At 32.0% G+C, this 13,492-nt stretch overlaps 2 protein-coding genes across 2 annotated transcripts in view; one reads left to right on the top strand and one right to left on the bottom strand.

The window, feature by feature from the left end:
- Positions 1-3,504: 3,504 nt before the first annotated feature.
- LOC6051718 (leucine-zipper-like transcriptional regulator 1 homolog) lies at positions 3,505-8,371 on the bottom strand. Its single transcript, XM_038256587.1, has 3 exons — positions 6,662-8,371; positions 4,056-4,576; positions 3,505-3,993 (listed from the first exon to the last, which is right to left on the bottom strand). Exons 1-3 carry the CDS (start codon positions 8,016-8,018, stop codon positions 3,577-3,579), a joined length of 2,295 nt encoding a protein of 764 aa, XP_038112515.1. The 5' UTR covers positions 8,019-8,371; the 3' UTR covers positions 3,505-3,576.
- Positions 8,372-9,118: 747 nt separating this feature from the next.
- The window catches only part of LOC6051717 (peroxisome biogenesis factor 1), a 33,813-nt gene continuing 29,439 nt past the window's right edge, over positions 9,119-13,492 (top strand). The window contains exon 1 of the mRNA XM_038255259.1: positions 9,119-9,448. Coding sequence (XP_038111187.1) covers positions 9,356-9,448 — 93 coding nt within the window. The 5' untranslated portion in view covers positions 9,119-9,355. The remainder of the gene's footprint in view (positions 9,449-13,492) is intronic.

The following is a 13,492-nucleotide window of genomic DNA, read 5'->3' on the forward strand; positions in this document are numbered from 1 at the left end:
TTAAAATTTAAGAATTTAAGAATTTAAGAATTTAAGAATTTAAATTTAAGAATTTAAAATTTAAGAATTTAAGAATTTAAGAATTTAAATTTAAGAATTTAAGAATTTAAGAATTTAAAATTTAAATTTAAGAATTTAAGAATTTAAGAATTTAAGAATTTAAGAATTTAAGAATTTAAGAATTTAAGAATTTAAGAATTTAAGAATTTAAGAATTTAAGAATTTAAGAATTTAAGAATTTAAGAATTTAAGAATTTAAGAATTTAAGAATTTAAATTTAAGAATTTAAAATTTAAGAATTTAAGAATTTAAATTTAAAATTTAAGATTTAAATTTAAGAATTTAAGAATTTAAGAATTTAAGAATTTAAATTTAAGAATTTAAGAATTTAAGAATTTAAAATTTAAGAATTTAAAATTTAAGAATTTAAGAATTTAAGAATTTAAGAATTTAAAATTTAAGAATTTAAGAATTTAAAATTTAAGAATTTAAGAATTTAAGAATTTAAGAATTTAAGAATTTAAGAATTTAAAATTTAAGAATTTAAGAATTTAAGAATTTAAGAATTTAAGAATTTAAGAATTTAAGAATTTAAGAATTTAAGAATTTAAGAATTTAAGAATTTAAGAATTTAAGAATTTAAGAATTTAAGAATTTAAGAATTTAAGAATTTAAAAATTTAAGAATTTAAGAATTTAAAAATTTAAGAATTTGAGAATTTTGTATTTTATGAATTTAAAAACTTAAGAATTCTAAAGATATTTGATATTTGATAATTATTTTTTTGTTTTCTCAATTGCTTTGAGTTTGATACTTTTTAGTTTTAAAATTTTCAATTTGTGAATTTTGATTTTTTTTAAATTTCAGTTTTTTTAAATTAAAATTTTAGAAATTTCGAAAAATTTGAATATGAATTTTGATTTTTTTTTGGATAAAAAAAACTATTAAAACAAAAAAAACATCGAATTTTTGAATTTCTGAACTTTGAATGTTCTGATCTTTTAATTTTCGCCAAGAATGTTTAAATCTAGAAAAAAATCATATTTGGCGCTCACCAGAACAAGCTCCAATAATCGTTTTTGTTACACATTCTAATATCTTCGGGAAAAGTTTGTAATATTTGATGTACAACATTAAAAATTGAATAAATCCTGTTTAAAATAAAAAAAAGGTTTAAAATCATTACTCAAATCAAAAGAAATTCAATATTCAGAGCCGGAGATGTGAAGAAATAACATAAAAAATAATTTCTACATAATCTTCATCTTCATTTTTCGACGGTTCGTACTAAGAAAATACAAACAATACAAACATTTTCAGAAGAAAATTCTTGCACTCAAAGGAAAAAAACGTAATTCCTGTTAATATTTTTCTTAATAACTTGAAGTAATTCTATCTCTCTCAATTAATTTATTTATCAAAATTGCCATCCGCGCGAAATCCGCGCCTCAGCAAAATTAGCCAGCAAATCCGCGCCATCCGCGCGATCCGCGCCGTCCGTAACAACCCTGCATTCCGTACGAACGACATCAGACCAATGTCTGACTGCCCTTCATCAGAGGGTTGTAATTTTACGCGCCAAAGAAGGTAAACAAACGAAATCGGACATAACATGTGTAAAGGGACTATTTTAAGTTGTCGCTTGAAAAATAATTTTTGAATGAATTTTCTGTTATGTTTTCGTTAATGTTAATGCATTTTTGCATTATTTTTAGTCAACTGGAATCATACAGAAGTGAATTTTATATTTAAACGAGATTAACATTTATTTTCTTTCGAAATTATTGAGCCTTTTTAATTGTTAAGTCAAGTATTCTCAGCCGCGACGGTGGCGCCGCCAAGCGTATCCTGCACACTTTAGTTTACACGGTTTACACACAAGTTAGAACCAAGATGTACATCTGTTCTCTGTGAAGAGGTGTTTCGATCCGCCGGGAGTTGGTAAAGGAATCAGGCACTTGGTGCGTCGTGTATTGGAAGTATGGAGAAGAATTTCCGTTGACAACGAGAAATCTCGGAATAATTCCGTCAGGGAACGAAAGTGTGTGTGTGTGTGTGTGTGTGTGTGTGTGTGTGTGTGTGTGTGTGTGTGTGTGTGTTTGTGATAAAATTCCATAATTTTAGAATTTAACGTCAAAAACTTCAGAAACTATTCTAAAAGCTCTAAATTTCCTGAAAGTTTAAATTTAAAATGATCATGCAAGTTCATGTTCGTTCAAATATTTAAATGTAAAAAATTCTAAAATTTTCAAAATATAGCATTTTTTTTATATTTGAATACAAAAATATTGGAATTATGAAATTCTTTTGATTTTTTGAATACTTTGTTAATTTATTTGTATTGGATTTTTTTCAAAGAATGTTGGATGTTTTGAACATATGAATAGAGAATCGGCAAGGTATGATTTTTTTCGTGAAAATATCTTAGGCCATTGCAAATATTTTTCAAAGTTTATGTCTCCTTATGACTTATGATTGCAAAACAACTGGACAGGTGTTTTTTGCATTTTAAAACACTTTTTTTCATTTAAATGATAAAATGGGGGTTGTAATTTCAATTTTCTAACTTTTTAATTTTTTGCCCCCAAGAAAGAAGAACAAGAAATTAAGAAATTCTAAAATACAAATTTTAAATAATCTGAAAATTTGAAAAAAAACAAAAAAAAATAAAATTTGTGAATTTAATAATTCAAAAATCTGCAAATATTGAAAATTTGGATTCTTAAATTCAGAAATTCAAAAATAAAACACTCAAAATAAAGAAAAATAAAAAATAAAACATCAAAAATAACATTTACGAATTTAAAAAAAAACTAAAACCTGAAACAAGACTCTCAAAAATGATCCAAAGTTATCTGATTTTCTATAATTTAGGATGGCAGCGAAAATGGCGAAAAAAAATCATAAATTTAAAAAAGGAAGATATTTTAGCTTATAAATTTTGTTTTGTTTATTTTGAGGATTTAAGATTCTAATTACGTATTTTCAACAGTGCTGTCACTAAAGCATAAAAGATATTTTAAGGGATTTTTTGCTCAGTAACAAAATGAATCTTTAATGCTGACTTCCTTGATTATTTGATAACCTTTATTGAGTTCTAATACAAAGAAGAATGGCTTTAAAAGCTAGAATGTGTACAACATTGTTAAAGACTAATCTAAGTGAGATTTTATAACTTATTGAGATAAAAATCGCTACATGCGTCAATTCTAACATTTAATAAAGAACTTTGAATCTGGTTTGTGCTAAAAGACGTTTGTCTACTTTTTTTGTACGGCAAGATTTTTAAAATATCTGATTGCAAACACTTCCATAGATGAATTTGTCTTTTAAGATTTTTCCAATATTTTTAAACATTTACCTTCTATTTTTCCGTTTAAAGCATCTAAAACACGATTATATACGCACACATTGTACAGTTCTGAATAAGTTACACAGATAGACATCCACACACGCTCTCTCTCTCCCCTCCAAAATACTGACTCGGCCTCACTCCATCTCTCCCAGCGGCAACTCGTTGTTGTTTCTCAGCCACGCGAGCAAAATGCTGAGAACCGGTTGCAAAAACGCGATCCTTCAAATGTCGCTGTACAGCGAGATAAACGTCGAGTCGTGGCTTATCCGCTTGTCCCCTTTGTCCGCGACGGCCAGTATCACGTCCAGCAGCAGTTCCCGCGTCAGTTCCTGCATCTTGGGCAGCCGCGCGACCTGGGAAAAGTTGTGCACGACCATGCGGAGGGCGTAGTTCTTGATGTCCGGGACGTTCATCTTGTCGGAAGCTTCGAGAATTTGTAGCACGTTGTCGTACGTGATGTTGTTCTCTAGGTTGTGCTTGCAGAAGGCCTGCAGTCGGTTGTTGGTGAACCCGTAGAAGCAGGGGGCCTGAAAAAGATAGAGCGAGTCCTCCGGGGGCATCTTGGTGTCGCCGTAGTAGATGTAACGGAGGAGGGAGCTGAACGCCTCCTGGGAGGGGGAAATGTCACCGATTTGGATCTACAACCAAGAAAAGCCTGTTATATCAAAGAATTCCACACAATTTAAATCCAAAAACTCACATTAACGGTATTGTCCGCCGGCATAAACGATCGGAACATGGCCTGGAAGTAGGTGCACCGTGCCGCCAGGATAGACTTGTGCGCCGGAATAACCTTCCCTTCCAACACCAAATTAATGTCGCAAAACTCCTTCCCGCCAGACTTCAAAAACACCGCCATATCGTTCTCCAACGAAGTTCCGATCGTTTTGTCGTACTTCATGTCGGTCGAGTGCTTGCTCGGGTTTTGCTTCTTCCGGATGATCTCCACGATCAGCATCTTCTCGAGGGCGGCAAACTCGGGCGACATGACGATATCGTTAAAGTGGTCGTCCTTTGTGATAAATCCCATGCAGTGATCCTTGATCAGGGTGAGACCCATGCGGTCCGCATTGTAGAGTGCGTCCAGAACGTTGGTTTTGGAGATTTTGAACTCGAGATATTGTACGCACAGTTGCTCGAGGCGGGGGATGTAGAATTGGACGGCCAGTTGGTACACGTCCATCATGAGGAGGACGATCTTGTTGCAGAATGGGTCCTTGACTGGAAATTGAGATCAAACCAAAACAAAATTCTTCATAAAATACCTAGAATTCTTAAATTTATAAATTCTCAAACTTCAAAAATTTAAAATCCTCAAATTCTTATATTCTAAAGCTCTGAAATTATAAAATTCTCAAATTTTAAAACTCTAAAAATGTTAAATTTTAAATTTCCTTGATTCGAAAATTTTAAAATTCTTGCATTCTTAAATTTCCGATTTCTTGTTTTCATAAATTCAAAAATTATTAAATTTTTAAATCCTTAAATTCTTAAATTCTTAAATTTTTAAATTCTTAAATTCTTAAATTCCTAAATTCTTAAATTCTTAAATTCTTAAATTCTTAAATTCTTAAATTCTTAAAGTCTTAAATTTTTAAATTCTAAAATTCTAAAATTCTAAAATTTAAAATTCTAAAATAAATACGATTTTTTTCTAGATTTAAACATTCTTGGCGAAAATTAAAAGATCAGAACATTCAAAGTTCAGAAATTCAAAAATTCGATGTTTTTTTGTTTTAATAGTTTTTTTTATCCAAAAAAAAATCAAAATTCATATTCAAATTTTTTCGAAATTTCTAAAATTTTAATTTAAAAAAACTGAAATTTAAAAAAAATCAAAATTCACAAATTGAAAATTTTAAAACTAAAAAGTATCAAACTCAAAGCAATTTAGAAAACAAAAAAATAATTATCAAATATCTTTAGAATTCTTAAGTTTTTAAATTCATAAAATACAAAATTCTCAAATTCTTAAATTCTTAAATTCTTAAATTTTTAAATTCTTAAATTCTAAAATTCTAAAATTCTAAAATTCTAAAATTCTAAAATTCTAAAATTCTAAAATTCTGAAATTCTGAAATTCTTAAATTCTTAAATTCTTAAATTCTAAAATTCTAAAATTCTAAAATTCTAAAATTCTAAAATTCTAAAATTCTAAAATTCTTAAATTCTAAAATTCTAAAATTCTAAAATTCTAAAATTCTAAAATTCTAAAATTCTAAAATTCTAAAATTCTAAAATTCTAAAATTCTAAAATTCTATAATTCTAAAATTCTAAAATTCTAAAATTTTTAAATTCTTAAATTCTTTTAAATACTTAAATTCTTATATTCTTTTAAATTCTTAAATTCTTTAACTCTCAAATTCTAACATTCTTAAGTTCTGAAATTCTTAAGTTCTTCAACTCTGAAATTTTTTAAATCTGAAATTCTTAAACTCTAAAATTTTAAAATTCTTAAGCTTTGAAATTCTGAAATTTTGAAAATCTTAAATTCTTGGTTTTGATTTTTATTTCTAACGCTCTTTATTATCGAATGTTTGTTTTTTTTAATTTTCAGTAGTTTTTATTTATTTTTAATATTATTTTAAATATTTTTGAAGACTTTTGATTTTTTTTATGTTAAATATTGTTTTATTTTTTTATATTCCTAAATTTCTGACGTTTAAATTTTTTTTGGACAGAAAATTAAATAATTGTTGTCATGAAATTCCTGTTTGGAGCGTTTTGAGGTTTGGCCTTATGAATTCAAGCAAAACATTGGAAATGGGACAAAGTGCATTTGTAAACAAATATAATTTAAAAAAAAATCAGCTGCGTACCGCTTAAGTAAAATCTTTTCATAAACCTTTCTTTGACCGTTTCATGGACATTTTGCATTCCGAACTCCGTACCAGCCATTGTATCCGTACTAAATCTTCAATCCAGATTTATAAACGAAGATGGCGTTACGAATGGTGCAAACCGGAAATGTCAAAATCGCGCAGTGGTACCAACATTAGAAAAAAGTGTAACTGTCATGCCACGGTACATTTTGTTTTTGTTATGTTGGTAAAACTGCCCGATTTTGACAATTTGGGCGTGCACCCTTGTAACGCCAAATTCGCTTAAAAATCTGGATAGTTACCTCGCAACAGTAATTGTTCCGTTGCAGACCTTTTCTCAACTTGGGACGTAAGATTCAAGTACCTAAAATTCACTGTTTGTTTACGCTTCGTCTTAGGCTCATTTCCATTATTTTGCTTGAAATGTAGAATTTTTAAGACAAAGTTCTTTGTCAAAAGACACAGCATGATGGGTTCACTCACAATCAATCCGATCGGTGTAGATGTAGTTCAGCACCATCTCGAACGCTTCCGGCTGCGCATTCGGCAACTTGACCTCCAGAATCGGCCGCTCCGCAAACGGCACCTCCGTCGTCCCAAACAGCTTCTCAAAGTGCAGATTTCTGGCGTCACGCGCAGCCAATATCTTCGCCCTCAGAAACTGCGACCGCGCCACAATCATGGCAATGTGGGCAGAAACCTTCGCCTCGTCCGCTCCGACGACAAACTGAACGTCGCAAAACTGTCGGTTTTGGAGGAACTTGCCAAAGTCATCCTGAAGCGTGCATTTTGGATAGCTTGAGAACTGGAACCGGTACATGTCTCCGCTACGCACATTGTTGTCGATCGTCCCGCCGAAGATGTACATGGCGTCACCGATAACGGCAGCCGCGTGAAAGAGGCGGCCACTTGGGACTTGCGATTCCGGAGCGGGAATTACCGTGGACCAGACCTGGGAGTCCAGATCGTAACAGTGGAGGTCGTTCGGGAGGGTCGAGTCTGCGGCACCGCCAAACACGTACAGGAACCGGTCATGGTGGACCATGGTGTGGCCATAGCGACGGGCTGGCGGTGGAGGAGCTCCCCGAAGGATGTGCTCATTTGAGATTCTACGCCATGTTTTGTCCTTGAAGTTGAACTGGAACAGTGTGTTGGTTATTTGCAAGCCACTTTGGCCGGAGAACACGTACATGCAGCCACGGGCAACGGCCACCGGGAAATTGCAACACGTCGGAGGACATTCACCCTTCTGCTGGACCTCTTCCCACTGGTGGGTTTCTCCGGTCAGCCGGATTGTCCACATGTCGTTCAACCGGGCATTCCCATCGTATCCAGCATATATCCACAGCTTATTATCGTAAACGGCCGCCCCATGCGCACTCCGTGGCACCGGCGTCCTCCCCACAAACTTCCACTCGGTCCACTGCCCGTTCTGGAAGTTGTACTCAAACAGGTCGTTCTTGTTGGTCAAGTTCGAGTTCGAGTGAATGTCCCCGGTGTATCCGCCAAACACGAACATCGACGTCCCATGGACCACCGCCGAGTGATGGTACCTCGGAGCCGGTGGCGTCCCTGTGGAAAATGCCCTCCCCCAGGACTTGTCCTTCACCCCGAACCGGATCAAATCGTTCAGCATGTTCTTGCCGTTGTCCCCGCCGAACACGTAGATCGCGTCCTTGTACGCCACGACCGTGTGCTTGGACCGGCGGGCGCCCACAAACTCGTCACACTCCAGCATCCGCTTCCACTTGTTGGCCGCACTCGGAATCGGCAAGCCGGCCGGAACGGGCGGTCCCGACGTCGTGGAACCGCCCATGCTGCTGCTTCCGGCGAGGATCATAACGATGAAAAGAGCGTGAAGTTTGTTTTATAAGTTCCGTAGTAACAGTTCAGTGGGGCGAATCTGCGATTGTAAACAAGCAGTCTATCCTCTCCTACTTGACGAGAACTGAGTTAGCAAGATGAACTGTTTTGCCGTAATCCGAATTTTGAGAAGATTTTTCTGTGTGGGCGGATTTCTGCGTTGCTGTTCTTGAATCCCTTTTAAAAACACTCTGACGGAAAAGATTTTAGTTGAGTCTCTTCCACTAGGATTAATTCTTACAAATCATGATTTAAAAAAAAAGTTTGCCTCAATACAACAAGTTTTTCACTAAATTTTTGAGAATCTTGAAATTTCACATCCGTTCTTTGTGATGGATTAAAAGCAAAACAACTTTTTGCACCTTGAAAAGGACGCAGATTGATGACAAGTAGCTGTGAACGCACTCCATGCCAAATCGTTCTTGAAGTGCACGCTCAAGTAGAATTGGGTACTAAAGCCCTATGGCAATTTTTATGTACAACGGTAAAAAACACGATTCAAAACCATTTCTGATCACTTTTTTTCATTTTAATGCAAAAAAAAAAAATTTACAAGACAACTTTTTTTCGATGGATCAACTATGGTCCCCTTGGAACGAGCTGTCAAGTAGGTGCTTTTCTGTCAAGAAGGACCGCGAGGTTAATTTTTCAAAATTGATTTAAAAATCAATTTTAAACTCTTTGTGGTCGTACAAAGGGTCATTGTACTCAGAAAAATAAGCTTTATCGATGTGAACAACAATATCAGCAATCTAAGCTTCATTTTAGGACCCAATTGGATAAATGTCAAAATGAAGAAAAATAAATTTACAAAAAAAGTATAAAGAAATAACTTAACAAAAGAACATGTTTGAATAATTTTAAAGCATTTTGTATTTTTTGTTTTAATTATTTATTCATTTCACCCATTTTAAGGTAATTATGTTTTGTTGTGTACAGCCTTAATTTTCTCTGGAGCACGTTCACACATCTCTTTGAATCACCCCTCGTCGCATTGTTTTTCTCTGCAATCCCTTTCGCGCTTGTCATTCGCACCCACCCAGCTGATTGTCAAACCTGGTGCGGGAGCAAAGGTTGATCAAAACAGAAGAAGAAAAAAAACCAGGACCACCACTCCGTGGCCAGTGTGAAAAGTGAGCGGACCGCAGACGGATTGTTCCGAAATCGCCGCGCCGATCGGGGTCAGATTTTCTCCCAGAAGTTCGGTATCTGGTGGCAGAGACGATTTTACCCGTTTTGAAATCCGTGAAGAAAGTGATTCTTTTGAGTGATTTTATTTGGCCACCCCCGCGATCTTGGGAAGAAGAACCGAAAATGTTCCGTCGCACGCTGACCGTGTCGTACTCGCCGTTCCGGAACAACTACGTAACGCTGCCGGACAACTACTTCCGGATGCTGTCGAGTTATGTGAGTTTGTGAGAGTGGCAACTCTTTCTTCATAATTTATGGCTTTTGTTGATGAGCAGTTAACCTTGGAACAGAATAGAAATATTTTTGTGATCAGCGAAAAATGCTTGTCGATTCATCCCGGCGGATTTGCTTTCCGCTGAGCGACGACGACAGTGGAATTTTCATTCATGTGTGTGCGGGATATTTTTGGGATCATCGCACGGGGGGTTTGGGGTTGGATGGATCACGGAGGAAAATTTGTGCATAATGTAATCAGAAAAATATTAATTAACAAGTTAAGAAATTCAAAAATATAACAAAAATTCAGAGAATAAAAAAATCTAAATTTGAAAAAAAAAACAGAAATTTAAATTTCAGGAATCAAAAACTCTAAAATTGAATGTTTAGCCCTTTTTGAATGTTAGTCTTGCTTCAAAAAATTTAAAGTGTTTTTTTCGAAAAGATCGGAAAATTTCACGGATGTTTCATTTTTTAACATGAAAATCGGACCATTAGTTGTTGAGATATCGACATTGTTTGGGTTAGACTTAGAAAACTTCTGATTCTGATTTTTTTTTTTTAAATAAGGTCCAATAAACCAAATTTTCAGTTTTTGCTTTTTGGGTTTTTTTTAATCCCCTGGCGGTTTCAAAAATACCCAAAAAGCATAAACTGGAAATTTGGTTTATTGGACCTTTAAAAAACACTCCAGAATTTTCTTATTTCTTTCAAACGTTCGGTGGCTATATCTTGAAAACGAGGCATCTTATCAAAAAATCTGTTAAATCCTTTCGATTACAAATTCAAATTAACATAGAAAGGTAAAAAAAATGTATAATCAGGGGGCAATTTTTTTTTTTTTTTCGAAAGACTTCAAAATTTTAATGAAAATTAAAGTAATCAACTGAAAACCAGTTAAAATGCATTTTCCTGCGTTTATAATCATATTTAACATGTTTGAACTCGTTTGAAAACATTTAAAATGTTCATAAAATACCAATGCACAGTACTTTTATATTTATATTTTTTGGTTTCAAACGAAGCGAAATTTTGTTTGCTTTTTTACTTTATTAGAGTTTTTTTTTGGAAAATACTAAAAATTTTACAAATTTCCATATTTTTTCGAAAATACTCAAATTTTTTAAAATATGCAATATGGGTATCGAACGAAGCGAAATTTAGTATGTTTTTTTCACTTTAATAGAGTTTTTTTTGGAAAATACTAAAATTTTCGCAAAATTCCGTATTTTATCGAAAATTCTAAAATTTTCACAAAATGTCGTATTTCATCGAAAATACTCAAATTTTCACAAAATACCATATTTTATCGAAAATACTCAAATTTTCACAAAATACCGTATTTTATCGAAAATTGTGAAATTTTCACAAATTACCGTATTTTATCGAAAATACAAAATTTTTCACAAAACACCGTATTTTATCGAAAATACTAAAATTTTCACAAAATACCGTATTTTATCGAAAATACTAAAATTTTCACAAAATACTCTATTTTCACAAAAATACCGTATTTTATCGAAAATACTAAAATTTTCACATAATACCGTATTTTATCGAAAATATAAAAATTTTCACAAAAATACCGTATTATATCGAAAATACCAAAATTTTCACAAAATACCGTATTTTATCGAAAATACCAAAATTTTCACAAAATACTGTATTTTATCGAAAATACTAAAATTTTCACAGTTTCACAAAATGTCGTATTTCATCTAAAATACTCAAATTTTCACAAAATACCATATTTTATCGAAAATACTAAAATTTTCACAAAATACCGTATTTTATCGAAAATTGTAAAATTTTCACAAATTACCGTATTTTATCGAAAATACTCTAATTTTCACAAAATACCGTATTTCATCAAAAATACTAAAATTTTCACAAAAAACGTATTTTATCGAAAATACTCAAATTTTCAAAATTTGCAGTATGGATATCAAACAAATTGATATTATGTATGCTTTTAAAATTTATAAGATTTTTTTTTGGAAAATTCTGAAATTTTCACAAATTTGTAAATAGTTTGTGATACTCATATTGCAAATTTAGAAAATTTTAGTGTTTTCGAAAAAAACGGTATGTTGAGATATTTTTTAAATATTTTACGAAAAAAAAACATACCTAAAGTGAAAAAGCATACAATATTTCGATTTGTTTGATACCCGAATCGCAAATTATGAAAAATTGAGTACTTTTGAAAAATATACAGTATTTTGTGAAATTTTTGGTATTTTCAAAAAAAAAATCTCTTCCAAAGTGGAAAAACAAATCGGTAAACGGTAAAAAAACATGATAAAAAAACCCTTTTCTGATTTTTTTTCATTTTAATGAAAAAAAAATACAAAAACATTTTAAGATGGTTCAACTATGGTCTCATTTGAACGAGCTGTCAAGTAGGATGCTTTCAGTCAAGAGAGGTCGCGAGGTTATTAAAAAAAACTTTAAATTGATCTTAGGACTCAATTTAACATTTAAAGAATTTTCGAATATAAGTATTTAATAATTCAAGAATTTATGAACTTTGGCCAAAGTCGAGAGACATAAACTTCAAAAAATATTTGCAACGGCAAAAAGCTTAAAAAATCCATTTTAAACTCTTTGTGGTCGTACAAAGGGTCATTGTACTCAGAAAAATAAGCTTTATCGCTGTAAACAATAATATCAGCAATCTAAGCTTCATTTTAGGACCCAATTGTCCAATTTTACAATTTTTAAGTAAGAGTATGTATTTTTAAACCATTATTCAATATTTAACTTTTTCTAGACTTCATTATTGCACGATTTTTTGTTGCTATTTCTACCAGTTGAAATATAGTTTAAAATATAGCTTAGCGCCACTTGACCACCAGTTGGCCATCTTTCCCCAAATGCCCCCTCCTCATACTTATGATGAGTCCTCAGCGCGCGCAAAGTGCACCATATTTCTGATGTTTTTCGCCAAATGAGCGTGCGAGATAAAAATAATCTGTTTCCGCTCTTCGCCACCGCCATCTCATCTCTTACTAATTAAGTGGTCTGTTTTGTTTTTATTTTATCGAAAAATACTAAAATTTTCACAAAAATACCGTATTTTATCGAAAAATACTAAATTTTTTACAATTTACAAAATATTTTATCGAAATTACTCTAATTTTCACAAAATACCGTATTTTATTGAAAATACTCAAATTTTCAAAATTTGCAATATGGGTATCAAACGAATTGATATTTTGTATGCTTTTATAATTTATTAGATTTTTTTTGTGAAAATTAAAAAAAAAATTACAAACTTGTGAAATAATTTGTGTATTGCAAATTTTGATAATTAAAGTATTTTCAAAAAATACAGTATTTGGTGATATGTTTTTTTAATATTTTACGAAAAAAACATACCTAAAGTGAAAAGGCATACAATATTTCGCTTTGTTTGATACCCGAATCGCAAATTATGAAAATATGAGTACTTTTGAAAAAATACGGTATTTTACGGTAAAACTCTTTCAATGTGGAAAAACAAACCGGCAAACGGTAAAAAACACGATAAAAAACCCTTTTCTGATTTTTTTTTTCATTTTAGTGAAAAAAAAAACATTTTAAAATGGTTCAACTATGGTCCCATTGGAACGAGCTGTCAAGTAGGATGCTTTCTGTCAAGAAAGGTCGCGAAGTTATAAAAAAAACTTTAAATTAATTTTAGGACCCAATTTAACATTTAAAGAGTTTTCGAATATAAGTATTTCATAGTTCAAGAATTTATGAACTCGACTTTGGCCAGAGTCGAGGGACATAAACTTTAAAAAATATTTGCAACGGCCTAAACTTTTGTTTAGCTGAATAATTTTGTATGCATCTAAATTGCAACAAACAATCTCACAGTGGAAAAAAAAAAAAAAAAACAGGTAAAAAAAATGTTTATCGACCAATTTTACAATGTTTAAGTAAGAGTATGTATTTTCAAACCATTAGTTAGTTAAATATTCAATATTTAACTTTTTCTAGACTTCATTATTGCACGATTTTTGTTGCTATTTCTACCAGTTCAAAATATATAGTTTG

The sequence above is a fragment of the Culex quinquefasciatus genome, chromosome 2 (genome assembly GCF_015732765.1).
Source record: "Culex quinquefasciatus strain JHB chromosome 2, VPISU_Cqui_1.0_pri_paternal, whole genome shotgun sequence".
Taxonomy (NCBI): Eukaryota; Metazoa; Arthropoda; class Insecta; order Diptera; family Culicidae; genus Culex; species Culex quinquefasciatus.